Source organism: Nyctereutes procyonoides, unplaced genomic scaffold, assembly GCF_905146905.1.
Source record: "Nyctereutes procyonoides isolate TBG_1078 unplaced genomic scaffold, NYPRO_anot_genome, whole genome shotgun sequence".
NCBI classification, from domain to species: Eukaryota; Metazoa; Chordata; class Mammalia; order Carnivora; family Canidae; genus Nyctereutes; species Nyctereutes procyonoides.
The window spans coordinates 44,932,321-44,959,398 of record NW_026575043.1 but is presented as its reverse complement, the minus strand read 5'-3'; the positions used below and the strand labels follow the sequence as shown (position 1 = coordinate 44,959,398).

The following is a 27,078-nucleotide window of genomic DNA, read 5'->3' as shown; positions in this document are numbered from 1 at the left end:
GTAGGTGCTCAGTGAACATGTTGCAGAGGAATGGGGGAGATTTCTATTGAGCACCCACCGTGGACTCAGCCCTCTTTTTGCTACGATATTGAGAAGCCGAGAGGAGTGTGCGTTTTACAAGCTGGAGATGATGCCAGCGGATGCAGTTGGAGCTTTTGTGCCGTCTGTGCACACACTTCCGGAACTCCGGAGCCTAGGCTGTGGTCCTGTGTCTCTTGAGACCTGCTGAGGCTCAGCCTGGGGGTGTGGGGGGGACGAGCCCCCACCCCCCACCCGCTCCTGCCACCACAGCAGTGTGCACCAGCCCTGTTCCTGATGGGACGTGACACCGCTGACTCTCTCAGGCAGGCACACGTCCCCAGCCAGGGCCTGCCAGCTCGGGTAAGTGGGGCCGGAGTGTCCAGGAGGAGGAGGGTGCCAGTGGGCTCTGCCAAGGGATTTCCTCTCCGTGTTTCGGATCCTCTCGTTGCTCTGGGTCTCGTGTCTGGGCTACGTGTGTGTCCCAAAGCAGCGTTTCCAGGGGACCACGGGGACTGGCTTCTAAAAGTGAACGGTCCTGATTTGGGGCAGGACTCGATCTGCCTTCCAACCCTGCCATCGTCCGATTCTCCGATGCTGCGTATCTAGCCCTCTTCGCTGCCTCTAACCCTGTCTAGACAGCGTTCTCCGGTTTGGGGAGAAGAAATCTGTTAGCACCATCGAGCGTGTAAGGAAGAGAAAATATCAAAATCTGTCTGCCTTTCTTTCCTGCAGGCTGCCGAGTGAGTCAGAGCCGGGGGCAGCAGAGTGGGGCCCCAGGAAGGGAAGCAGGAGACTCGCGTTTAACTAAAATACCTTCTACTTCATGTCCATCTAGACGGGGGCCTGCAGAGAACACAGGCATGAAGGTGGGGGCAGGGTGGTGGGGGCTGATCCAGAACAGTGACTTGTCTGGCTCTTTCTAAGACCAGAAACGAAAAAAGATAGAATGTTTAAGAAGGCTGCGTTGCATGGGGTGAGGACATGAGGTTGAGTCTGAGCTGTGTGATGCAGGCAAGTCAGGTGACCTCTCTGGGCCCTGACTCTTCATCCTAACGGTGATGGTGATCGCGATAACCCCTGCGTCTCAGGGTTGTGCAGGGATTAATATGAGAGGAGGGCTCCTGGCTGGAGAGAACAGAGCTTGTAGCTGGATGCCCAAGGGGCTTGCGCCCGAGCCGCTGCAAAACGGCGGTCTGATAATCATTGCACCCACCTCGTAGGGTTATAAAGAGGATGTGATTTATAAGACACGAAGCGCCTGGCTTACCTTGAGGCCTCACCTGTGGTGAGCCCCCACCATTAGCCGCTACTCTTCTCATGGAGGCTCTGAAGGCAGCCAGCAGGGGGTAGGGGTGGGAAAGTGGAGATAAGGGACAATCTCTTGGCATTGGGGGCTGAGCTTTGGCCTCAGGAGCCACTGACCAACTCTGTGACCTTAAGGACTCCCTAAGGACTTAAGGACCTTAGGGACTCCTTTCCGCTGCTGTATAAACTGGGGCTGGTCCTCTACCCTCTCTGTGTTTGGTGCTCGGCACAGGGCTGTGAGGAGGGTCAGCAGGGATGCCTGATGTGGGCAGGCTCCAAAATGGGGAATTACTTGGGAAAAACGGGAGAGGGGACGTGAGGATGCCCTCAGCGGGGCTTTTGCTGGGAGTATGCGGTGGATGTTTGGAGTCCGACCTGGTTCAAATGCCGATGTTGCCTCTTGCTCTCTAAGTGACATCAGGCCAGCTCCTTGGCCCAGCTGAGCTGGTTTTCTTCTCTATGCAGCTGAGATGATAATCCCTTTTTACCCTGAGAGCTGGCCTTGAGATCAGCTGAGTGGGGCCAGTCCTAGACAGTGTTGCACCCTTTCCCCACCATTGGGCCTTCAGAGGTGGCCCATCCTCAGAGGTGGCCCATCCAGTCCACTCCCTTTGCCCAGGGCTCTGAGAGGTGGAGAGGCTGGTCCAGGCTTGCCTGGTGAGGTTGGTGGAGAGCTCTGGCCTCCTGGGCCCATTCCCCCTCCTTAACCGCTCTGCTTGGACTCAGACGTTGACTGAGATTTAAATTTACCTTTTTTTTCCTGTCCTTTGCTTTTCCCTTTCAGTGGTTGCTTCTCTAGCTCAGATGTTCTTAATCCCCATGGATCCAGGACCGTAGCCATGGCGACGCGGGTCGAGGTGGGTTCCATAACTTCCCTGACAGGAGTGCCGGGCCTCGGCGAGATCGCCAAGGAGGAGACCCTGAAGAGGACCTACTTCGCGCAGGCCGGTGATGCCCCTGGGGCGCCCTCGGCGTTGCTCTTGGAAGGAAAAAGCCCCCTGAGGAGCCCGACCCGCTTGCTCCCGCTGCCCAGACTTGCCCCCAAGCCCTTCTGCAGGGAGAAGGCCCTGGACGTGAAAGCCCCTGTCCCGTCCTCGGGGCCCGGCCCGGCCAGCCCGGCACCTCCGTGTGGGCGCTCCCAGGACCTGGTGGGAAAGGACCTGGGTGACAAGATGCCCGGCCTGGTGGGGCAGGAGGCAGGGAACGGGGAGGGCCTGAGGAGAAGCTCGTCTCTGTTTCACAAGACCACCTTCCTGCGGCCCCGACCCAACACCATGATTGTCTTTGAAACCAGCAAAGCCGGCGCCGCTCTGGGGAAGGGGGTCGGTGAGGGGGCTCGGGAGGCCACCACGGGTGTGTCTCAGGAGCCCACGTCGGGGTCGCGGCCCGAGGTGGCCGCCAAGCCTGCCCTGCCTGCCCGAAAGCCTGGGACCCTTCCCCGGCCGGCCTCCCTGTCGCAGGACACCAGGTCAGCTGCCCCCCAGGAGGAGGCAGGCCCAAGTGAGACTCTGTCGAAGGCCAGCAGTGTGGAGGACACGGGGGACCCCGCTCTGGAGCCCAGGCCTCGCCTGAGGAGAAGGCCCGTGTCGGCCGTCTTCATCGAATCCATTCAGCCTCAGAAGCCGGGCCCCGGCGGGGCGGCCACTGGGGGCAAAGCGCCCCCCACCCCGCCTGAGAAGACATGGGTGAGGAGGCCCAGGCCTCTGTCCATGGACCTCACAGCCCGGTTTGAGAGCAAAGAGGCCTTGCTGAAGAGGGTGGCGGATGAGGCCACCGCAGGTTCCCCTGTCCAGTGGCGGGGGCCTGAGAGGTCCGACCCAGAGCCCAAAGTGGATGCCGAGTGTTTGGTCAAAGAAAACCCTCGCCTTCATGACCCCGACTCAGACTCCCTGGAAGTAGCCAGGAAGACCCGAGAACAGAGGGAGAAGGTGCTTTTTAGGCAGGCGGAGACAGGCAGCCCCAGAACTGCGGGGGGCTTGGCCAGGGGCACCCCCACGGATGAGCAGCAGCCTGGGGAAGAGAAAGCTAAGCCGCTCAGGGAGCCCGAGAGGGCGCCCCCGTCCCCCTCACCCAGACCTGGGAGAGAGCAGGACTTGGCTGAGGTCAAGAGCAGAGCAGCTGACGGGGACAGCCGGCTGGAGGGAGCGTGGACCCCCCGGAGCAGCGTCAAGAGGCGCGTCAGCCTGTTTGTGGAGGAGAGCACCTTGACCTCGGCAGCAGAATCTGGGCCCGCACTGGCCGCCCCCGAGCCTCCGCCAGCTGCCCTGGAGCCTGAGAAAGTGGGTGTGAGCGTCCAGGAGCGGATCAAAGGCTGGGCCGCCGAGAGCTCAGAGGCCAAGCCAGAGCCCAGGAGGAAGACCTTCCAGGCACGGCCGCTGTCGGCGGATCTGACCAAACTGTAAGTGGGAACGTGCCACGGGCTTCGCTCAGCCTTGAGCTGCCTCACACCGCTTACCAGAGGCCCCTTGGGAAAGGGAGCCGGGCTCCAGGCTCTGCACTAGGCACCTTACAACCTACATCCCCCTGCACCTCGATGTACCCCCAGCCCCTGAGAGGAGGTGGCCTTAGCTTCTCAGGATAGGAGCTGGGCTGTGGAGAGGTAACGCAGCTCCCCTCTGGGTCCAGCCTCTGCCAGCAGTTCCTTTTCCTTTGCGCTTTGCAGTGGGAGGTATTGTGCCCATTTCACAGATGCGGATAGTTGAGGTGAAATCCCGCCAGGAAGTCTGGAGCCCCGTGGAATTCCAGCACAGCCTGGGTCTCTGGCTAACCTTGCCTTTCCAGAAGCCTGAGGACGTGACTGTCTGGCCTAAGCCTCCATGCCTGGCCCCCCAAAATAAAATCCAATGGGTCAAGATAGCTTGAGCAAGACCCTTCCCCCTTTTGAGCCTTGGTTTCTTTGTCTTTAAAACGGAAACCTTCCTGGAAGGATTAAGGCAGACTCATAGATAATGCTGTGACTCACTCTGCCCAGAGGAAGCCGTCACAACGTTGTAGCTCCAAATGATATTATGAATCCTGCTAGTGGATGGTTTTCTAAGCTCGGCTGGCCTCTGACATCTCTTTGCTCCTTTGTTTTCCTGGCTTCCCAGCTACAACAGGGAGATGCCACTGGGTGTGTCCGCCAGCTTGTTAATGACATGAATGCCACTGACATACTCTTGTCAGGTTGGAGCTCCCAGGGGCCACCTCTGGGCAGACTGCCCTTGGGAACCAGGACAGCCAGCTGGCCAGGGTGAGACCAGTGCCTCTGAGTATTTAGGATCAGCTGGAAAAAAATGCCAAGGCCTTGGGCATACCCCCCACCACCCTCTGTCCCCCTGCCTCGAGATTCGGACTTAGTCTGGGGAGGGGGCTCATATCTTGGTCTTTTATAAAAGCTTCACAGGTGATTCTCATGTGCAGCCATGCCCGAGTTAAGGTAACAGAGAAAGAGGTGTCTCATGCCAGGGATCTCACACACCTTTTCCTGTGTCCTCCTAGTGCCTTGGGTTATTCTCATCTGACAGATGGGGAAACTGAGACTTGAGTTTGGAAATAACTCCTCCACGGCCTCATGCCTCCCAGGAGGCAGACTCTAGAGGATTGTAGAGTGGGACATGGTTAAGTGGTTTATTTCTCTCCCCTCCCTTGTCTCTGTAGCCCCCAGCCCCAAATTCATCTTTAGGGATCCATTCCAGGGAGCCCTTCAGAGATGGGAACATTCTAGCTCCAGAACACCCTTTCTTTCTCTTCCCCTTGGCAAGTGAAGAAACTGAGGCCCAGAGAGGGGCAATGATTTGGCCAAGGTTACCCAGAGAAGCAGAAACAGGCCTGTGCCCCCACACATTCCATGACAGCCCACCGCCCCCGAGTCCCATGGCAGGTCTGTGGTGGGGTGGTTGTTGTGCCTGGGGTTGCTAACAACAACCATTAATTATCCCTCCTGGGGCATCTTTACTCTTCCCTGAACGCCCTCACATAGCTATTAGGGCCTTGGGTAGCCTCTTATCTGCCCTACAAAAGATGATGAGGAGGTGTTAATTATCCCCGTTTTATAGATGAAGAGACAGAGGCTCAGGTGAGGTCACAAGCATGACCCAAGCTCCTGAAGTGGGGAGGCAGTTAGAGCTGGGACTAGCACTCAGGTCTCTTCACCCAAGCCTGGGGCTCCTGCCATCCAATGATGCTGTGTTTAAGGTAAGCTGTCCCCTCTGGGCCCTTCTTGGTTTGGCAACTGGAGAGGACACATCTTTTCTCAAAGCAAACCAGGCAGTGTTACTTTGTTGATTTTAATGCTGACCTCACTCCTGGTTCCTGAGCTAGTTGCAGGGTGTGGGCTGGAGGGAATCACAGATTCTGGTCCCATACAAGTAACGTGGATCTCTGTACCAGGTTTTCAAGTCCAGCATCGAGCAATGATGTCAGATACGAGAAGTGTTCTGAGTTGAGTGGTGAACTTCCTAAGGAACCTGGGGAAAAGGTAAGGAAAGAGTCCTGTGTGTGGCACATCTTGTTTTCCAGTGGGTAGCTTTAGTGACTAGAAAAAGAGCTGTTGTGATCTACAAGACCCAGAAAAGAATTAGAAGCCTCTCATGAAGCACTTTTCAAGTCCCTTTTGGGTTTGTGATTCTGCTCTCCTTAGTGTTAAGTATTATTTACAAATGTCATTGCCAGGTTGTATTTATTTTTTCCTGTGCATAGAGGAAGAGGGACCTGGCTTTCTTAGGTACGAACACCTGCTTTATTAAGAAATTAAAATTTAGGTTTAAAACTGTTAATAGTAATTCCCTCTGTTTCCCTTATCAGGGTCCTTGTTCCCTTCCCTACCTTAGCTCATCACCTAGCAGTAGCAGAATGAGGGAAAAATACCAGCAACTGAATTGCTTAAAAGTATTTTTATTTAATCCATTTAACAAGGAAAAGCTCATAAAATAACCACTAGGTCTGACCCATTTGTGGTTGATGCTTCGTGCAGAGTTTTAATTCTTTTTTTTAAACAGCATATATATGAGTTTTGAAACTATATCACCATCACGATACCGAACATCTCCGGCACGTGCAAGTTTCTTTTTTTGTAGCCACCGTTGTCCCCTCCTCCTACCCCCAAACAGCCACTGATCTGTTTTCTGTTATTCTAGACGAGTTTGCATTTTGTAGGTTTTTTCTAGATTTTTCTATAAATGCAACCAGTGCTTTTTTTTTTTTTTTGATCTGTCTTCTTTCACCCAGAATAATTATTTTGAGATGTGTCATATCGTGTGCATGTGTGTATCAATAGTTTATTCCTTTCTGTAGCTGGGTTGCATTCCATTGTGTGGGCAGACATGATCTGTTTATCCATTTGGCCTGTTGATGGATGTTTGGGTTGTTTCCTGTTTTGGGGGCCTTTGCATGTAAAAGAGCTCTGAGCACTTGTGGGCAAGGCTTTGTAGGGACATCGATTTTATTTTCTCTTGGGTAAATGCCTAGGAATGGCTGGATGGTATGGTAGGTGGAGGTTTCACTTTTTAAGACACGTATGCAGACTTTTAAACACCAGAGCTTGCTGGCGAGCCCACTTGTACACTGTGAGCTGGATCCGAGGGGCAGTGCCCACCACTCCTGAGGTGGGGTTTTCCCTGCTTTTTGTCCTTGGATGTTCTGAAACACTTCTTTGAAAATGGTGGAGAGAAGGTCCCATTGAAGTAAAGCCTCTTATATTCGCATTAAAATGGTGTAGTGGTAACAAGAACCGAAAGGACCATGTGAAGCAAGTGGGACAAAGTGCTGGTTGTCATTGAATCTAGGGGATGGGTTGAGGTGAATTTATTATTTTTCTCTGTACTTTTGTATATGTTTGGAAAACTTTTAAGAAATGAAAGTTGATAAAGGAACCCTTCCTTGCTTTATTTATTATTTGAGATTACAGAGATTTGATCTCTGTAAATAGATTTTTCTTTTGGTAATTCTTTTTATTGTAGTAAAAGACACATAACATGAAATATACAATTTTAATTTTTTTTGAGAACAGTGAATATATTTTTAAATTTAAAAACAATCTTTCTCGGGGTGCCTGAGTGGCCCTCTTGGTTAAGCATCTGCCTTCAGCTCAGGTCATGATCTCAGGGTCCTGGGATGGACTCCCACATCAGACTCCCCGCTCAGCAGGGAGTATGCTTCTCCCCCAGTCCCTCCCCCAGCTCACACTTGCTCTCTGTCTCTCTCTCAAATAAATAAATAAATAAAATTTAAAAATGTATATATATACACATACAAACATATATGAAAATATACACACACAATACTAGGAGAAAGTTCCAGAACATTCTTCAAAGATACCCTCCTCCCCATTGATAACAGCTGTTATCCAGGAAGGGCACTGGTAGTAAAATATTTGAAGTCTCAAAAGGACTTGAGCTTTGTCTTGTTTAGAAAGAATGGATTCAGGGGCACCTGAGTGGCTCAGTGGTTGAGTGTCTGCCTTTGGCTCAGGGCATGATCCCAGGGTCCTGGGATCGAGTCCTGCATCAGACTCCTTGCAGGGAGCCTAATTCTCCCCTTGCCTATGTTTCTGCCTCTCTCTGTGTGTCTCTCATGAATAAATAAATAAAATCTTAAAAAAAAAGAGAAGAGAATGGATTCATACATTATGTATGCAAATTTTATGTAATAAAATGTGAGTCAACACTTTAAATGAAAATAGCTTTTGAATTCTTTAATGGCATTCCATCATCTGCAGTAGAGATTGGCAAACTGTAGCTCTGTGTGTATCCTAATTATTTTATTTTATTTTTATTTATTTAAGATTGATTCATTTTTTTGTGAGAGATAGAGATCATGAGTGGGGGTGAGGAGGGGCAGAGAGGGAGAGGCAGACAAGCAGATTCCCTGCTGAGTGGGGAGCCCAAGAGACACAGATGGGGCTCCATCCCAGGACCCTGAGGTCATGATCTGAGCTGAAATCAAGATTTGGACACTCAACAGATTGAGCCACCCAAGCACTGCATCCTAACAATTCTAAAGTGAATAATTCAGTGACATTAAGTGTATTCTCAGCATTATACAACCACCACCACCATCTCGTTCCAGAATTTATTTATTTTTATTTATTTTTTAAAATGTAAGTAATCTCTACACCCAGTGTGGGGCTTAAACTCATGACCTTGAGGTTAAGAGCCACATGCTCTTCTGACTGAGCTATCCAGCTGCCACCAGAATTTTTTATCACTCCAAATGGAAACCTTAGCTAGTCATTCACTTCCCCTCTTCCACCTGTGGCCTCTGGCAACCACGAATCTACTTTCTATCCCCATAGATCTGCCTGTTCTGAGTTCCATATAAGTGGAATTACAAAACATGTATCCTTTTATGTCTAGCTTCTTTCAATTAGCAGAATATTGCTTTCAAGGTTCATCTATGTTGGAGCATGAATCGGTATTTTGTTCCTTTTTACGGGTGAATACGATCCCATTGTATAGATAGGCCATGATTTGTTTATCCGTTCTTCTGCAGGTAGGCATTTGGGTGATTTCTAGCTTTTGAAGATTGTGAAGTGTACTGCTGTAGACATAGGTGCACACACACAAAAAAAGACATAGGTGCACAATTTTTTGTGTGAACCCCTCTTTTCACTTCTTTTGGGTATCTACCCAGGAATGGGATTGGTGGGTTAGATGGTGGTTTCCTTAACTTGTTGAAGGAGACTTCTTTCTAGATTAAGTAGACATCTTTATAGATTAAGAAATGACTAAGTAATACATGTATATTATAAAACCGAACAGAACTGAGTGTGTAAGAGGGAAAGCGATGTTCTCCTCATTCCTTCCTCCTCCCCTCACTCCCTTCCTGACAGTTTGATTTGTATCTTTTCTCCACTGTGTATCTACATGTATATACACATACACACACAGTTGTTGAGAAACGGTATTGTTTTATAAATACACTGTTCCACAGTCTGCTCTTCTCTCGCCCACACCACAGTATTTTATGTGTTGTTAGAGGTGACATGAGGACCCTCTCCCCTTCTGTGGATGCAGGTGCCCTGTGGCATTCCATTGTCTGAATTATGTCAGGGCTCATTTAGCCTGTGCCCCACAAATGGGCATTTAGGTTATTTCTGTGTCGGTTTGCTTTCTCTCTTTGCAGTGCTCCCCGAGCACTCTTGTTTATCCAGACTTGGGCATGTGAAGCAAAAAAAGAATCTTGGGAGGAAATTGGCCAGATTAAAAGGAAAATGGGTATTTTAAGATCATGACATGAATGCTGAACTGTCCAAAAGTTGTACCCATTTATGTCCTTGCCAACAGTACCCAAGAGTGTTCATTTTCTCACATCCTCACCCACACTGGGTGTGTTCAGTCTTTAGAATTTTATGGTATCTTATGGTTTGATTTTAAAATCAGCTGTTTTGATCAGCTCACCTCCTCCTTTCTCTTTCAAATCCCTTAACGTAAATTGGATTGTTTCTTTTCTTTCTTTCTTTTTTTTTTTCCAGCAAAAGGAAGGGCATGGTGTGGATGGAACATCCGTTCCAAGAAGCCCCTGGAAGCCTGGGACGCTCCGGGAGAAGTCTAGGCAGACAGAGTGGAAAGACGGTTCTAACCAAGTCCCTGTCAACTATCGAGGGGAAAGCTTGGTGGGGAATCTGAACCCTTCTGACAGCACTCCAGAAGATGATGGAAGCTTCCAGACTGTGTGGGCTACTGTGTTTGAGCATCATGTGGAGAGACACACAGTGGCTAACCAGTCGGGACTTCGTCCCTCGGCCACACCCCCCAGAGATGTGGCGGATGCCCGTGTCTCAGAGCTCAAACCCAGGCCTGAGAGAGGCTCTTGGCTGGGGAGGGACCTGCCAGAAAAGACAAACCTCACGAAACAGAACTCCAGATGGGTTGAGAATCCCAGTACAGAGAAATGGGGATGGACCGCCCTTTCAAATGGTGAACCCAAACAGTATCACGTGCCCCTCTCAGAAGAGTACTCTTCGGATGAAAAACACAGTAAAAATTCTCCTCTATCCCAGAAGGTCGAGCCCAAGTATGACATCATGCACACCGTGGGCAACCGGGTGCACAGTGAGGCCGTCTCCACAGCGTTAGAGGAAAAAGCCATGACCCTACGAAGCAGCAGGTCTCACCTCTCACCGAAGGGGAGGCAGCAGTCCCATGAGGTCACCCCTGCTGACCCAGAGTGCAGGCTGGAAGGTCAGGTTGGGTCCGTCCAAAGGGTCAGTTTGATTTGGGAAGCCCGAGGGTTTCATGAAGCGAGTGGGCCAAAGCCTGACTCCCGAGAGCCAAAGGACACGTTTGGGAGCAATAGCCTGTCACCCAAATGGGCAGGTGGGGTGACCATGAACTGGCACAAAGCCACCGTGGTGGCCAGTGAAGAGAAAGGCTCAGATTTGAACTCTGAGGGCAACAGCGAGCACTTAGCCAGGCCCTGCGGTCCCGAAGTCACCTCAGGGAGGGCCGTCCAGGCTGCTGTCCGGGAGGCCCCACATGTGGGGCCTGGTATGGCCAGAACCTGGTCAGGAGGCTACAGCTTAGCAGGAGGAAGGGCTCCCCACCTGGGTGAGCCCTCTGACTTCCGAGCACAGCCGCGTGCAGACGTGCAGGTGCAGAAGGGGCCCCTAGTTGTCGCTGCTAGTGAGGGCAAACCACCACCGGCCCAGGCGCTGGAGCCTGAGGCCAAGATGTGGAAGGCGGGCCCTGTGGACCAGAGATTCGAGAGGTGGCGGCGGAGGACGTTGCCCCATGACGTGAAGTTTGATGAATGCAGCTTCCTGGGCCCAGAAAACTCTTGGAAGGTGGAGCACAGACAAACTGAACCTTTGAGCCCCACCACCAGTGCCTTAAGAAAACCTGAGCCATCCCACAGTAGGGTGGAGACGCAGGAGGTGAGCCCTGGTGCTTCACAGGACCAGACTCGGCCAGCAGTGAAGCAAGGGTCCTCTTTGGAACCCAGGGCAACATTTTTTGCGGTGACGTATCAGATTCCTGATACTCAAAAAGCAAAGAGTGTTGTTAAGTCAGGGCCTGAAAACTTGACAGAACATTCTAGAAAAATAGTCCCACCTCCTTCTCCTCATTCTCGAATATCTGCCTTGGTTTCTCTTAACCACGAAGAGCCACTGGAGGCCAAGGGGAGTAACAACTGGTCTAAGGGCAAAGAGCGGGATGGCACAAGCTATTCAAAACCTCTGAAGCCAACAGACCGCCCATCGCCTCTTGGGGACAGGGTTCTGGATGCTTCTAGTGAAAGAATCATGGGTGCTGATGCTTTATGGATCCATTGGGGACCAGAAGATGGCTCCAGTTTTCAGAGTGGGAGCAGGACATCCCCCAGCAATGCCCCCAAAACACCCCCGGCTTCCAGAAGTCACCCAGAAGCCAGCGATCTCCTCATCAGAAGGGACACCGAAGTGATCAGCGTGAAGGTCCCAGGTAAAGTCAAAGATGCCTACAGATCCAGCGTGCTGGACATCGACGCCCTGATGGCAGAGTACAAGAAGCAGGAGGTTCAGGAGCGGGTGGAGGGTACACCTGCAGTGCCCAGCGGCTCAACTCAGGAGAGGCCAGGCCAGCAAGGCAGGCTAGAGCCGAGAAGGAGGAGCTGGAAGGAGAGGTCTGAAGCCGAGGGTGTCCGGACACAAGCCAGTTTTGCTGAAGCAAACCACAGTTCTTCTCTTGGCTCAGGCAAGCAGCCGGCAGAGACCCCAGGGGCAGCCGCGAACACCAAATTCAGCCCTCCTCTGTGGGCTCTGCCCCTCTCGGCTCCTTCTGAAAAATATCCAGGGGCCTCTTCTGGTCCCAGGAGAAAAGTTTCGGGAATCCCCGAGGATGACAGAAAGGACTTTGTTAGTAAACATCAGAGTGCAAACTATCAGAACTACCCAGCGGAGTCAAAGCCCACTCCCTGGGAAGATCTGGGTGGTGGGGCCTGCGTTTTGGCCAGATCCTCTCCCACTGACCAGAAGAAAGGGACCCCAAGGAAATCCGCTGGGAGGGGAGAGGAGGGCAGTGCCGTCCAGTGGGGTGATCACCCATATGACTGCGGCAGGCCACTGCTGGATGTCAAGAGGGCCTATTCGGAGAAAGGCCCCTCTGCCAAAATCCGAGAGGGCCTGTGTGTCATGCAGGAAGCCAGAGAGAGGAGGCAAGAGCAGCCCAAAGGGAGGTCCAGCCTCTCCGGAGACAGTTCTGAGGCCAAGGAGACCAGAATGGGGCCCTGCCGGCGGGAGTCGGGGACTCGAGACAGTTTAAAGGTGAGTAGGAAGGCTGCGTCAGTTTTGTAAAACGTTGATTAAGATATAGGCCAGGGCTCTCAACCTCCCATACCCTGGGGGCCGGGTGGGTATGTAAATAAATGGAGTCAGACGAGTGTGGGACTCTAGGGAGTGGGGGGGCGGGTGTGTGGATTGGGGCAAATAGCCCATTTCCTGTGGTGGGGGGGAAGGGCAGCTGCTGCTGCTTTTTGATGTCCATGGGCCACCAGTTTGAAAGCTCTGGCCTAGAGTGATGATAGTCATACATGTATGGAGCACCCGCTGCCTGTTCCTGTGTATTGTATCAAGTTCATTATCGTGTCCCTAATATTCAGCATAATGCGTGACATTTTGTCAACCTGCAAGGAATACTTGTTGAATAAGTGAACGAGCCATCTTCTGTGAGTCTCATGACGATCCCTCTTTTGTGGGATTGTTGGTAGTTTGGGTTGCCATAGAAGCAGACCCTTGCAAGTGGTTGTTTTATTTTTTAAGATCTATTTATTTATTTTTTTGTTTGAGAGCAAGAAACAGCACGTGTGAGAGGGCACGAATAGGGGGAGAAGCAGAGGGAGAAGCAGACTCCCCACTGAGCACAGAGCCCAACGCGGGGCTCCATCTCACGATCCTGAGATCATGACCTGAGCCAAAAATCGAGTTGGACGCTTCATTGACTGAACCACCCAGGTGCCCTGCAAGTAGTTGTTTTAGGAAGTGCTCCCTGGCAGGGTCCCCAGTGGAGAAGTGATGCAGGGAACGGGAGGCTGGTGATGAAGGTGCCCCTCTGGGCATTTGGGGTTCATTCTCACTGGAGTCCTCTGGAGGTAGCATAGATCACCCCTGACTTGTCCTGTCCAATGGGCAAGGTACCTGGAGTATTTATTTTCCAGTTCCCTTCTGCCCTCGCCTGAGGCTACTTCTGAGGCTGTCAACATTCAGACTCTTCCATCCTGGCTGGTGCCACGCTTGGTGGTGGAGAGGACTCCTCACACAGCAGGACACCATTGCCACTGGCATGTACTTGAGCATGGGGCAGGGCACCCACAATGTCTGCTGCAGATGTGATCTTTTTGTACAGATGGAAAAAATCCCAAGCCCAGAGAAGTTAAATAACTTGTCTCAGGTCACACAGCACCACATGGCAACCTAGTGTTTGAACCCAGGTCTGGCTAGATACACAGGCTTTCTAGTAACTACTCGGTGGTAAATGGGACCTTGAAGATGGGGAAGAAATCTGAATATAAATCCCCCTATGCCTCTCTTGCATATCCTCAGCATCCTTCCCACTGGTACTTAGCTTCTTTCCTGGTCCAAATTCACAGAGTTTCTTTCTGGAAATACAAGCAAATAGGAACACACATTCTTATTTTTGCCTCTCTTTTCCATCAAAGAGAGGAGGGGCTGCAGGGGCTGCAACTTTGGTTGCATATGAGAGTAACCCACCTCTGTCCTTAGACTGAGTGGTGAAGGGCAAACCCTTGCCCTGAGGGCCTGAGCCTCATCTATCTCATCTGGAAAAAGAAAGTAGATAGTCTGGCCTGGACAGGGACATTGTAGAAGCAAAACCGTGGGATGATGTCAATAAAGATCACAACACAAAGGGTCAGAGAAGGCTTTTCGGGTACCGCATCCAGTCTCCACTCTGCCGCTCACCAGCTGTGTGCGAGGCAGTCACTTTGCCTCCCTGGGCCTCAGGTGCCTCACCAGAATTGACAGAAATTTCTGCCCGGGCGGCTCTGTGGGTAGGCCGAATGGAGATGCAGCGTGGACTGAGCACCCAGTGCGTGGCAGCTCAGGGCCAGCCTGTGGGTTTGCCCACGCGCTGCCCCAGGAGGGGCTCACGAGGCTGTTCTTGTGGGAACAGCGGGAGACGGGAGAGGACAAGGAAATGTGACACTGAATCTATCCACCAGCGCCTTGCTCAGGGGCCTGCTGGCAGCGGAAGAGTCAGGGCGGCATGGAAGGGGGCCCCAGCCTGGCCTTGGATGCTGGCCCGGGGTGTGCTGGCCCCAGGAGTGCTCGTTGTCAGGGGATCTGTTTTCTTACCGAGGGATTGGGAAGCCTTGGACTGGCTCCCTGTTTCCCTTCTCTCCTGTCCAACCAGCTTTGGTTCTAGATCTTGAAAAAATAAATAAAAGCCATACAGAAGTACAAAATGTTGGTTGTTAAAAATTCAGGGCTCACAAGAGTAGATTAAAAAAGTGTACCCCCAAACCCCTCTCCATTCCTATCCCACAGATGCAGCCACTGTTAGTTTTTGATATCTTTGGGGCTTTCCTATACCACAGAGTAGCTTGTCCATCACGTACATCTTTGTTGTTGTTGTTTTTTTAAAGATTTTATTTATTTGTCCATGAGAGACACAGAGAAAGGCAGAAACATAGGCAGAGGGAGAAGCAGGATCCCTGCAGGGAGCCCGATGTGGGACTCCATCCCAGGACCCCAGGATCATGACTGGAGCCTAAGGCAGACACTCAACCCCTGAGCCATCCAGGTGCCCCATTATGCGTCTTTATTTGTAATTATATTTTCCTTACTGCAAGAATAGTGAACACTTGTGTGAAAGTGAACGTATTATGGAAGCATAGCGTTTAGAATGCGAGGCTCCCCTAAATGATGAGTCTGGGTGTACAGCCTCCCAGGGGTTCTCAACCACAGGTAGTTTTGCCCTCTAGGGTACCTTTGGTGAAGTGTGAGACATTTTTCTGTTGTCACCACCAGGGAAGAGTTTTCTCCCCACATCTAGTGGGTGGAGGCAGGGATGTTTGCTACCAGAAGTGAGAATCATCCAGTCCCTAATGTGTATAGCTCCGCAAAGAAACCCAACCAGATAAAGACATAGGCAAATAACATGCTGTCTAATGGAAACATGGTAATATTCTACAAAAAAATCTTACAACTTGCTTAAAAAAAAATTAACAATAAGGGACCCCTCGTTGGCTCAGCAGTTGAATATCTGCCTTTGGCTCAGGTCATGATCTTGGGGTCCTGGGATTGAATCTTCCATCAGGCTCCCCGTGGGGAGCCTGCTTCTCTTTGCCTGTGTCTCTGCCTCTCTCTGTGTGTCTCTCATGAATAAATAAATAAATTCTTTAAAAAAATTAACAATAAAAAAACCAGTGTGTAGATAATCACCTTGTCATTTTTAGTGGTTGCAAAGTATTTTATTAAGTGACTGAGCCCAAACCTTTTTTATCCGGTTTAAACCTTTTTAAACCTTTTTTTTTTTAAGATTTTATTTATTTATTCATGAGAGACACAGAGAGAGAGGCAAGAGACACAGGCAGAGAGAGAAGCAGGCTCCATACAGGAAGCCTGATGTGGGACTTGATCCCGGGACTCCAGGATCACGCCCTGGGCCAAAGGCAGGTACTAAATCACTGAGCCACCCAGGGATCCCCCATATCCAGCCACTTGTTGATGGACATTTGGGTTGGTTAGGGTTTTTGTATTGGAAACAGCTTTAGCAAGCATCTTGGTGCATGTTTGCTCCTATGGGTGAGGCTTTCTTGATGCACAGCCAGTGCTGCTCATGCACCCCACATGGGGTGCGATCATACTTAAAGTGATCCCCCTGCCCTCCCTCCCTCCTCCTCTTTCTTTTTCTTTTTCACTTAAGAAACATTTTTCAAAACTTTGTCCCAGTCCCGACTGCAGTATTCTATTTAATCAAATGATTTATTTTAATTTCAAAAGAGAGAACATTCTCAAGAGGCTCCAATAATACTTAAAGGCATGGGAGGCAGCCTGTACCTCCCTGTACCTCCCTTGCCATCATCGGCATTCCTCCCATCCTGTGACCACTTAGCTTCTTTTCTGGCCCAAATGCATAGAGTTTCTTTCTGAAAATACAAGCAAATAGGAACACACATTCTTATTCTTGCCTCTCTTTTCCATCAAAGAGAGCATCCTCTGCAGGGGGTTGAAACTTTGGTTGCATGTGGGAGTAATCCAGGCAACCCAAAAAGAGAGCCTTGCAGGGTCTCACCCTGACCAGTTGGTTGGAATCCCTGGGGTGGGGCCCACCTTTGTTAGATTTGGCACTTGCCTTTTTTCCCTATATGTTGTGAATCTGAGAGCTTTCAGATTCCTCGTCCGTTTTGACTGCTGTATGGTTAGAGAGGGGTGAATATTCCTGATCTTGTGCTAATGACAGACCACATTCAGATGTCATTTTGCACTCGGGCAGGGTTTGCCTGTGTACTTAGAATGGCGAGAGTCTAAAGGGAGTGTGGGGGATCCCTGGGTGGCGCAGCGGTTTGGCGCCTGCCTTTGGCCCAGGGCGCGATCCTGGAGACCCGGGATCGAATCCCACGTCGGGCTCCTGGTGCATGGAGCCTGCTTCTCCCTCTGCCTATGTCTCTGCCTCTCTCTCTCTCTCTCTGTGACTATCATAAATAAATAAAATAAAATAAAAAAAAAATAAAGGGAGTGTGGTTGTAATTTTGCAGAGGTCACACCAGAGTGCTCTGCGCCGGGGGCCGCACCTGGTTAAATCCTTGCCGACAGTGTGGTTAAATCCTTGCCGACAGTGACAGGGACCCGTCTCCCCTCGGCCTGAGCAGCCAGGTGCATTACCAGACTTCTGGATGTGATGCTCCAGACGAGTGCCCCTCATCTTGTCACCTGAGTGACAAGTGAGGCTTTTTGTTTTTCCTCCCCCCCCCCCTGCTTGCTTATGTTTTGCCCACTGTTCTTTTGGAACACGGTCCTTGGTCCTTTTCTCATGGAGTTGTTGGAGTTCTTTACTAGGAAGGTGAACCATTTGTACACTTACGATTCAATTTCTCCTCGGGAGCTACGCTGGACTGCCTATTGGGCAGACCTAGGATCGGGCCCTAGCTTTGTGACTTATTAGCTGTGTGATCTTGAGCATCTTGCCAGACCTCTGTGAGCCTCAATTTCTTCATCTGGAATGTGAGTCCTGTCTACTTCATGGCTTGTTGGAGATTTATGGTGAAGTAATGTGTGGTCAAGCCCCTGGCCCAGGGCCTGATGTGAAAGAGGTTTGAGGGAACCTCCAGACCTCTGTTTATTTACTATATTTAATAAATGGGCTAACCCAGTGCCAGGCCCTGTTCTAGGCCCTGGGGCTGCTGGGAGGGACCAGCCCACTGTATCAGGCTGTGCCATGCAATAAGGCAACCACATGTGGTTCTTTCAATGTAAATTAGTTAAAGTTAAATAAGATTAAAAGTTCTGGGTGACTTAGTGGTTGAGCATCTGCCTTTGGCTCAGGGTATAATCCCAGGGTCCTGGGATTGAGTCCTGTGTCAGGTTCCCCACAGGAAGCCTGCTTCTCCCTCTGCCTATGTCTCTGCCTCTCTCTGTGTGTCTGTCATGAATAATTAAATAATATCTTTAAAAAAAAAGTTCAATACCTCGGTCCTGGTAGCCACATTCAAGTGCTCAAAAGTCAAGGGTGGCTCATGGCAACTGTATTGTATAGCCCAGATAGAGAACATCTCCATAATCACAGGATGTTCCAGCAGATGGCTTCAGTCTAGGGGGACAAACCTTAAGTGAGCGAGAGTACTAAGTTCCGGGGAGATAGAAGAAGAGGTGATGGGGAGCTGACTCTAAGAGGGTGGTCAGGGGAAGGTCACCTGGGGAGGGGACCTGAAAAATACCACTTGAGTGTTGGCTGTGGTGGGAATGAGCCAGTCCTATGGATGCTGGAAGGGTGCCAGTGGGCATGGTTCAGAAGAGGGGGGCACAGAGTATAAGGGAGCCACTGATTTCCAAGGCAATTGCACCATTGTACATTCCATTCCACCAGCAGTGCATGAGGGCTGATTTCCGTACATCCTTGCCAATGCTCATCTGTCTTTTTGATTCTAGCCATCCTACTGTGTATGAAGGTCTCTCATTGTGGTTTTGACTTGTGTTTTCCATGGCACATCTTTTCATGTGCCTGTTTGACCATGTGTGTTCCTTCTTTGTTCAGATCCTTTGTCTATTCTTGTTTTTTTTTTTTTAATTTTTATTTATGATAGTCACACACAGAGAGAGAGAGAGAGAGGCAGAGACACAGGCAGAGGGAGAAGCAGGCTCCATGCACCAGGAGCCCGACGTGGGATTCGATCCCGGGTCTCCAGGATCGCGCCCTGGGCCAAAGGCAGGCACCAAACCGCTGCGCCACCCAGGGATCCCCTCCTTTGTCTATTCTTAACTGGGTTATTGTTCTTTTTATTATTGAGTTGTAATTACTCTTTGTATATTCTGGACACAAGTGCCTTAGCAGACGTAGAATTTGCAGAAATTTCCTCCCATTCTGTGAGTTGTGTTTTTTTGCTTTCTCAGTGGTATCCTTTGAAGCAAAGACGTTTTTCATTTTAATGAACTCCAATTTATTTTTCTCTGGTCACTTGACTTGTGCTTTTGATGCCATATCAGAGAAACTGCTTCCTAATCCAGGGTCATGAACATTTACACCTATATTTTCTTCTGAGAGTTTTCTAGCCTTCGCTCTGGCCTTAAGGCCTTTGATCTATTTTGAGTTGATTTTGGTTTATGCTGTGAAGTTTGCAGCATGTTTCGAAGGCAGAGTCTCAGCTTTGTTGATGAGGTTGGGAGAAGCCAAAGGACAGAGGCCAACCTGAGGGTCTTGGCTGGCACAGCTGGGTGATGGGCAGGGCGGAGGAACAGTTTTGGGGGGAAGGAATGGAGAGGTCTGTGATGAGTGTGAGCAGTACAGGGAGATGTGGAGCGAGCAGTGGGGCCCTGCGAGTCAGGGGTCCTGACACAGACAAAATTGGGAGTTGCCTGTGCACAGATGGGATTTATGTAACGCCAGGTGATGTTATGAGAGATCCCTGAGGGAGTGATGGAACAGGAAAGGAGAAGGCTCTGGGGCTGGCCCTGGATGAGTAGAAGTCCCTCTGTGATGCATGGAGGCTAAGAAAGAACAGCCAGGGAGGACTTGATGTCTCATATTTACTGGCCTGTGAATCTATCCCCTATATATAACTGGCTGGAAGAAAACCCTGCCTGATTCAGACTAGGTTTATCTAGTACTGCCCGTTCATACATCTTTTCTCCCTGTATCTGTGCTTCTGTGTATGTGTGTTTGGGGGAAGTCACCAAAAGTTACTAGTGGCAGTAATGAGGCTGGCTGACATTTATGGAGGACTCCCTACTTACCTACCGGGCATGGGGGAGATGAGCCTGAAGCCAGGTGCCCAGGACCTGTGCGCATCGCTCTCTGGTGACAGCATGGTGTTACACACTTTCCATACACTGCTCCTCACTGGGTTCTCCCCAAAGCCTAGAAGCTGACTGCTGTTATTAGGAGTCTTTTCCCACATGGTCCAGATGCAGAGAGGTTAAGGCACTAACCTAAGGCCACACAGTTATTTAGTGTCTGAGGCTGGGCTGAACCCAGACCCCACTTACCACCTCCTGTCATTAAGGTAGACTGTCATGGGGTGGGGTTTCTGGCGCTTTAGTTTTCTTTTTGCGCTTTTAGGTACATTTTAGTCCATTTTAGGAATGGACTCTCTCGCTGTGACATGTTCTTCCTGTAAATGGAAAGCCCCAGTAAAGTTCTTTGCTTGTGTTCTGTGCCTCAGGTACTGGCTCAGGACCTGGAGAAGGAGGATGCCCTGCAGGACAAGGAGAAGCCACTCTGGCAGGTGTCCCCTGTAGCCTCGGGCACCCGGAGAAGCCACAGTTTCTGCAAGGACAAGAGGAGCGGGCCCTTTGTGGTGAGTGGTGCTGGCATGGCCCAACTGGAACTTGTGCAAGGGTGCTGGGCATCAGACATCACTGGGAATGTGGTCCTATGGACCGTCAAGGCTGGCCCAGGAGCCCGAGGGGGCCGAAGGTGGACAGGTGCCTGTCCAGGGAGCTGGTGTTGCTGGATTGGCTGGCTAGCGGTTTTCGATGTAGAGGGTGTTTGGTGGTTCTGCCAGGAAGCCTTCTCTCCTCTCGGGTTTCCAGCCCAATGCAGAGTGGTAACCCTAGCTGCCTGGTGTAGAACAAATAAGAGAACATGCCGTGGGCTCTGAAAGTTCTGGGTTCGAATCCCAATACCGCTCTTCGCAGTCTCTTTTAGCAACTTACTTCTTTGTGCTTTGGTTTCTTTGCCTAGAAAACAGGATCTTGATTTCTGTTTCTTTTGCGCCGATGAGTTAATTTAACTAAGCTTGTCCTGGAGCCAGATCACCAGGGCTCAGATCCTAGCTTTGTGTGCAGACAGGCATTTGGCCTCAGTCTCTTCATCTGTGAAATGGGGATAATGAAAGCATGTACATCACAGGGCTGCTGTGGGGCTCAGAGAAGATAATGCAGCAAGTGTTCAGCATGGTCCTGGGTACACAGCAAACGCTTCAATGAGTGTTATCGTTACCATTACTATTATTATTATCCTTTTTTTTTTAAAGATTTTATTTATTTATTCATGAGAGAGAGAGAGAGAGAGAGGCAGAGACACAGGCAGAGGGAGAAGCAGGCTCCATGCAGGGAGCCCAATGTGGGACTCGATCCCAGGACTCCAGGATCAGACCCTGGGCTGAAGGCAGATGCTCAACCGCTGAGCCACCTGGGCTGCCCTATCCTTGTTTTTGAATCTCTCTTTGGCTCTCACTGAGCTGTGCTTCTTTGGGGCAGCACTTGCCCTCTCTGAGTCCATTTCCTGACTTATGAAAGGAAGTGGGTCAGTGATGCAGCAGGATGCTGGGGCATCTCCCCAGACGCTGACACCTCCCATTTCTTGGGATTTTCTTTTCCATCTCTTTTCTTCCTTTCCTTTCCTTCCCTTCCCTTCCCTTCCTTTCCCTTTCTCTTTCTTTTCTCTTTCTTTCTTTCTTTCTTTCTTTCTCTCTCTCTCTCTCTCTCTCTCTCTCTCTCTCTCTTCTTTCGACTGAAGTTCCATGATATTTGAAGATCGGCTGAGTTCTACACTTGCTCAGGAAGTCCCGTTAGGGGGGATCCCTGGGTGGTGCAGCGGTTTGGCGCCTGCCTTTGGCCCAGGGCGCGATCCTGGAGACCTGGGATCGAGTCCCACGTCGGGCTTCCGATGCATGGAGCCTGCCTCTGCCTGTGTTGTGTCTCTGCCTCTCTCTCTCTCTCTCTCTCTCTCTCTGTATGTGTGACTATCATAAATAAATAAATAAATAATAATTAAAAAAAAAAAAGGAAGTCCCGTTAGGGCCCCAGACCCCATGTGGAGCATCTACAATAGGGGTTTCTTTAATAAGGCAACCCCAGTTCTACTCATGAGGTCATCTGGATCACAAGGTCTATGCATGTCAATGGTATTTGTGCCTGGTCTCTTTTGGAGACATGGGATCCTCTAGTATTTAAATCCTAGGTTTTATCCCTTCTGGCCTTTTGGTCATGGGCCAGACACTTCACTTCCCTGAAACTCAGTTTGCTTCTCTGCAACATGGGGTGAAGAAGATGCCCTGGCAGGGTTCTTGATGGGGGAACATCTATACCAGGGCTTGCAGGGTTGACAGCAAGGCTGGGGGCTGCAGAGCCAGAGCAGGAACACAGACCTCATAACCTTTTGCTGAGCAGCCCCAGAAAGCCTCCTCGGGTGCTCAGATCCCAGCTGCAGATGTACACACATTTGAAACCTGCCTGTTTTTTTGTTAAACATTCCCTTCCACAAATTTCTTCCTTACTCTTTTCTCATTGCCTCTCCGGTGGCACCGACTCAGTTTATCTGATTGTACTTGACCTTTTGTGTGTGTATGTGAAGACAGAGGTTGTAGAGAGAAAAGCATTGAAGGCCTGTCTTTTTATAGTCTCTGCTTGCTGGCATCCCCTTGGTGGCCCACTGTCTGTCATTGAGGAGCCTTTGTCCCTGGATCCCCAGGTGGCTCACCTTGGCTCTCTCCTTGTGGCTGCCCAAGGTCCCTGCCCCATTGCTGCCTGCTTGAGTTCCTCTTCTCCGATACAGGTGGGAAGGGTGAGGGGGCCCTCAGACCTCATTTTCCTGCTTTGAAGACTCACACCTGCAATTCCAGGGAGTGGCCACCAGGAGGTGGTGGTGTCCAGCTCACATTCCGATGGCTCCAAATGCCTCATTCCGGGGACCTCAGCCTTGGGCTCTGGAAGCTGAGCAGTGGCTTCCGATTCCGGCTCTGCCACTGTGTGACTGTGGGCAACTGATCTGATGGACCTCAGTGAACCTCTATTTTTTCTCCTGCAAAATGAGGCTGGTCCTGTCTGGCCTCAAGAGCACTTCTGTGAGCAGGAAATGACCTTGCTCAGCACTCAGAAGAGGGAAGCATCAGTGGATGTGGGGCTGCCCTGAGTGCATATCTTCTTGTCTCCCCCTTCCTCCTCTTCAAGGCCTAGAGAGAAGGCCTGACTCAGTCACAGGGACCCTCCAGGTGAGGACTGGGGTCCTGAGCTCTTGGCCCTGCTGGTCGCCCCTCCTTCTCAGTAAGCTGGTCAGGCCTGCACAGTGTGCTTCCTGACGTGCTTGAGGGGTTCTCCCATAAAACATCATCTGATAATGACTCTTGTGCTGCTGGCTTAGGTGAAGGCTCAGCTCCATTTTTTGAGTCTGTGTCTCAGGACTTGTCCATCCCTGCTCCACTCCTTGTGTTAGGGAGTATGAATCCTATGTTGTAGAGGAGGAAGCTGAGGCTCAGAGAGGTTAAGCCACTTGCCCAAGGCCACACAGTTTGCAAGCAGGGAAGCTGGAATGGAAACACGGCCTCATCTGCTTCCAGCCTTGGTCCTGGGCCCTTTCTGCCACGGGACTGTGTCTTTGGCTGGCTGCCAGCCCTGCTGGCCCCTCTCCAGCTCTATGGAGCTCAGCCCGTCAGCTCACAGGGAAGCAAGACAACCTCGGGCCTGGGGGTGAGAATGTGTTATTTGTTTGGCCTCCAAGGTTAGCCGCCCGCCTTCTGCCACCGCCGCCCTCTGAGGGGTGCTTGGGCCTTGCCAGGACTGATGCCCTGCTGATTTGCATAGTCCTGCCCACACCTGGCTGGCCCATAGTCTGGTCAGACCCTGAGCAGGGGTCAGGCCAGTGTGGCCCTGGCACTGGATAGAGGCAGTGAGCAAGTGAGTTGACCACTCGGGGTCTCTCTTTTCTCCTCTGTAAAATCCTAGGAATCATAGTAATAATAATGCCAATAGCTTACGATGCTTACTGCATGGTGTGGAAACTAGTATTATCTCCATTTTACAGATGGAAAAACTGAGGCTCAGAAGCCATGAAGGACCTCTCCCAGGTTGAAACTGGGACAGGATGATGTTTATAGAGCACCTAGCACAATGCCAGGTGAAGGGTCACAGCCTGATAAATGTTACCTGCTGTTACTGAATTGGCATTGATTATTTGCTGTTGATTTCTTTTTCTTCTGCGTTCTCTTCAAAGAGCTGCTCCGTAGAACAGGGAAGTGCCTCCGATCTTTTTTTTTTTTTTTAAAGGATTTTATTTATTTATTCATGAGAGACACACAGAGAGAGAGGCAGAGACACAGGCAGAGGGAGAAGCAGGCTCCATGCAGGGAGCCCGACGTGGGACTCGATCGCGGGTCTCCAGGATCAGGCTCTGGGCTGAAGGCAAATGCTCAACCACTGAGCCACCTGGGCTGCCCGCACCTCCGATCTTAGAAGTTTTTCTAGGGCTGGGCAAGGAGAGTTGTCTTGGTCCAAGGAGAGTTCAGTAGCAATCGGGACAGGGCTGGGACTGCAGATCACCTTTCTGACTCCCTGGCCTGCTTTCCCCTCCCCACCACCTCTCCCCCATGTTAGTAGACTTTGGGTCCTTGTGGCAACTCTGAGCCCTGTGCTGGGCCTTGCCCCTCACCTATCTGTGGATGGGCACACCCTCCTCTCCCCATAAAGTGAGCCTTTGGTCTGCACTCAGGGATCATAAAGCACAGTGACTCAGTTCTGGACTGTGGCCTTAGGTCACAGGTTGCCACAGAGGCCCCTCCCATGACCACAGGTACAGATTCACCAGCTGTTGGGGGTTCCCTGTCACTGGGCAGGTGGCGGGCCTCTGCTAACCTTGAGAACGTTCTCCCAAATCTCCAAACCCTTGGCCAGCATTTGCTGGCTCATTTAGGGCTGAGGTCAATCTCTTATGGGCCCACTGTGTGCCAGTGGAGCGGGGGGGTGGTCCTGGAGATCCTCCCAGCCCCCCTGGGGTTACAGTCCACAGGTCCCTGAAGATGGTCTCAGAGGGTCTAGTTAGGTGGAGGCAGAGGAGAAGAAGGGTACTCGGGAAGGAGGAAGAGCTTATGAAAAGGTATGGGGGTGGGGTGATGGTAAGAGGCACATTTGGGGAATCACTGAATAGACCAGTTTGGCTGAGGTGGAGTGTTGGGGAGGTCCTCCGTCTTTCTTTTGGCAAATATTTATATGCATGTCCTTGGTGCTGTGCTGGCATTGGGCTACAGTTATAAATAAGATAGATAAATGAGGGGGTAGATAAAGAATTGCAGTGGGTTCTAAGAGCTCCTATTCATTTGAGCACTTACTGTGTGCCAGGCACTGTGTCATGTGCTTTACCAGCAATCTTTCATTTAATTTGTTAAAGGTTCAAAGCCTCTCACAGGGGAGAGACAGTTGTTTGAAGTTTGAAGTCTTGAAGGATGAACAGGTGTTTGTCAGATGGGTGTGGTCTGGGAAGAGCTGGTTTTGCCCCTGTGGAGGGAACAGCTTGGGCAAAGGTTCAAGGGCGTGAAACTGTTCTATGCAATGAATGTAATCTAAAGCCCTGGAGTCTTATGAACGTTGATGCGTCATTGCTGGGCACCCCCGGTGTGTGTGTTTTAATGCACATTTCAGGTGTTTCCTAAACTTCTTGCTGAGGAAACTGTGATATTTGTTTTTGAAGGGTGGCACCACCTCCTGGCAGCTCTGCCATCATGCCGCCATCTTTGTACATGGATCTGCATGAGCAGTACTGAAGGTTTGAAAGCACTTGAACCCGATTTACTTGCTTATAATGATTGGAGAATAGAGGGAAAAACCATTTGGGATCCTGATGCCAAGACTTGTGAATGCAGTAAACTTGAAATAAGAGGGGATTTGTGCAGTGGCCCCCAGTGGATACACTGTTGGTCTTGGTTAGATAACTGTCTTGGCATTTCATTCGGTTGACTAGACATTCAAGCGGGAAGGGGAAAAAGCAAAATGAAAGAGCATATATAAACTGCTAGAAATAACTCATCAAAGATCGTGCTTTAAGAACAAGCTGTGAATAAAGGTTTTATGGTTTTTTATTTGTCCAGGATATGGACTCTTCTCCCTATAATGTGTTGCTTGACATTCCCATGTTTGATGTTGGGCCTGTGTTACTGTCATTTGAATTGAATGTCTCAGGAATGTGGCTCACTGGCTTAATTAAAAGGGCTAATTGATCACACACAGCAAAATGTTCAGAGGTGGGCAGCTGTTGGCTTAGCTCAGCATCTCTGAGAGTCTCTTGGGCTTTCCCTCATGCTTTGTGCCTCATGGTCCCAAGATGGCTGCCACTTTTCCAAGAATTAAATCCACTATCTGGCAGGAAGAAGTGGGAAGCCAGAAGGGCCATGCTAACAGTCTACAAGAAAGTAAGAGCTTTCCCTAGAGTGCCCTCCAGAAGACTTTCACTTACATGCCATGGGTAGGAACTAGGTCACATGGCCACTGTTAGCAACAAGAGAGTCTGGAATAGTCAATGCTCAAGACTTCTGGCCTCCATCATGGAAGGTGGCCAAGTTGGATATGGCCATTGGTCTTTCAACAAACAGTGTTGTTTAGTCTGAAAAAAAAGGGGGGGGGGAATTATCAGGTCCTTGTCCAGGAAGCCTTGGCCTCCAAACCAGGATTCAAGATAAGAGAGAAATCTGCCCAGTGTCTCCATGCCATGATGTGGGATGTATGCTGGGCATTGGGCCTCTGGGATGGGAAGGTACAATTCTGTCCTCCAAGGTCTCCATTCTGCTGGGGAGTAGGGCTCAGGGAAGGGAAGAAAGGCTGAGGCAGAAGAGACAGGTTGGGTGGTAACTGGCTCAGAGGCTGGAGTCACCCTTCCTGCCTGGGCCAGTCAGGATGATATGCCAGCTTTAGAAGTGTGAGTGTGGGGCCTGAGTGGTGAGAAACTCCCTGATGCCCTGTGCTCTTAGGAGGCTCAGGAATCCTGACTTGTGGCTAATTCCATTTGTTAATTGTTTCTTGTCTGTCACTGCTAGGTTATGAAAGGGCTGGAGAAGGCTGAGTAAGTTATGTCTCAGCTGATTAGAGTTCCAGAAAACCAACCAGACCAGAAGGTTTTAGATTCCTAGGTCTCAAATGCAAGTGCTCAATTATGTCTGAGATTTTGTATTGGAGGTATTTTGCATTCATATATTTACCCAGCTACCACTCACCCACCTGTCTGCTTTCCATCCATCCATCCATCCATCCATCCACCTACTCATCTATACACCTACTCATCTATACACCTACCCATCCATCCATCCTCTATCCAGTTGTTTATATATACAAAGCTCTAAGGATATAAAGATGAATAAGTTAATTTCTGTCATCAAATTGCTCCCTTTCATAGACTATAAACAAGTAATTAAATAACC

The 27,078-nt window shown here is 50.4% G+C and overlaps 1 protein-coding gene across 4 annotated transcripts in view; it reads left to right on the top strand.

The window, feature by feature from the left end:
- KIAA1671 (KIAA1671 ortholog) overlaps positions 1 to 27,078 on the top strand; it is a 201,878-nt gene that overhangs the window by 56,833 nt on the left and 117,967 nt on the right. For all 4 annotated transcript variants that reach the window (XM_055322899.1, XM_055322898.1, XM_055322901.1 and 1 more), the window contains exons 5-8: positions 2,111 to 3,724; positions 5,698 to 5,785; positions 9,779 to 12,547; positions 20,119 to 20,253. In XM_055322899.1, coding sequence (XP_055178874.1) covers positions 2,166 to 3,724; positions 5,698 to 5,785; positions 9,779 to 12,547; positions 20,119 to 20,253 — 4,551 coding nt within the window. In that variant the 5' untranslated portion in view covers positions 2,111 to 2,165. The remainder of the gene's footprint in view (positions 1 to 2,110; positions 3,725 to 5,697; positions 5,786 to 9,778; positions 12,548 to 20,118; positions 20,254 to 27,078) is intronic.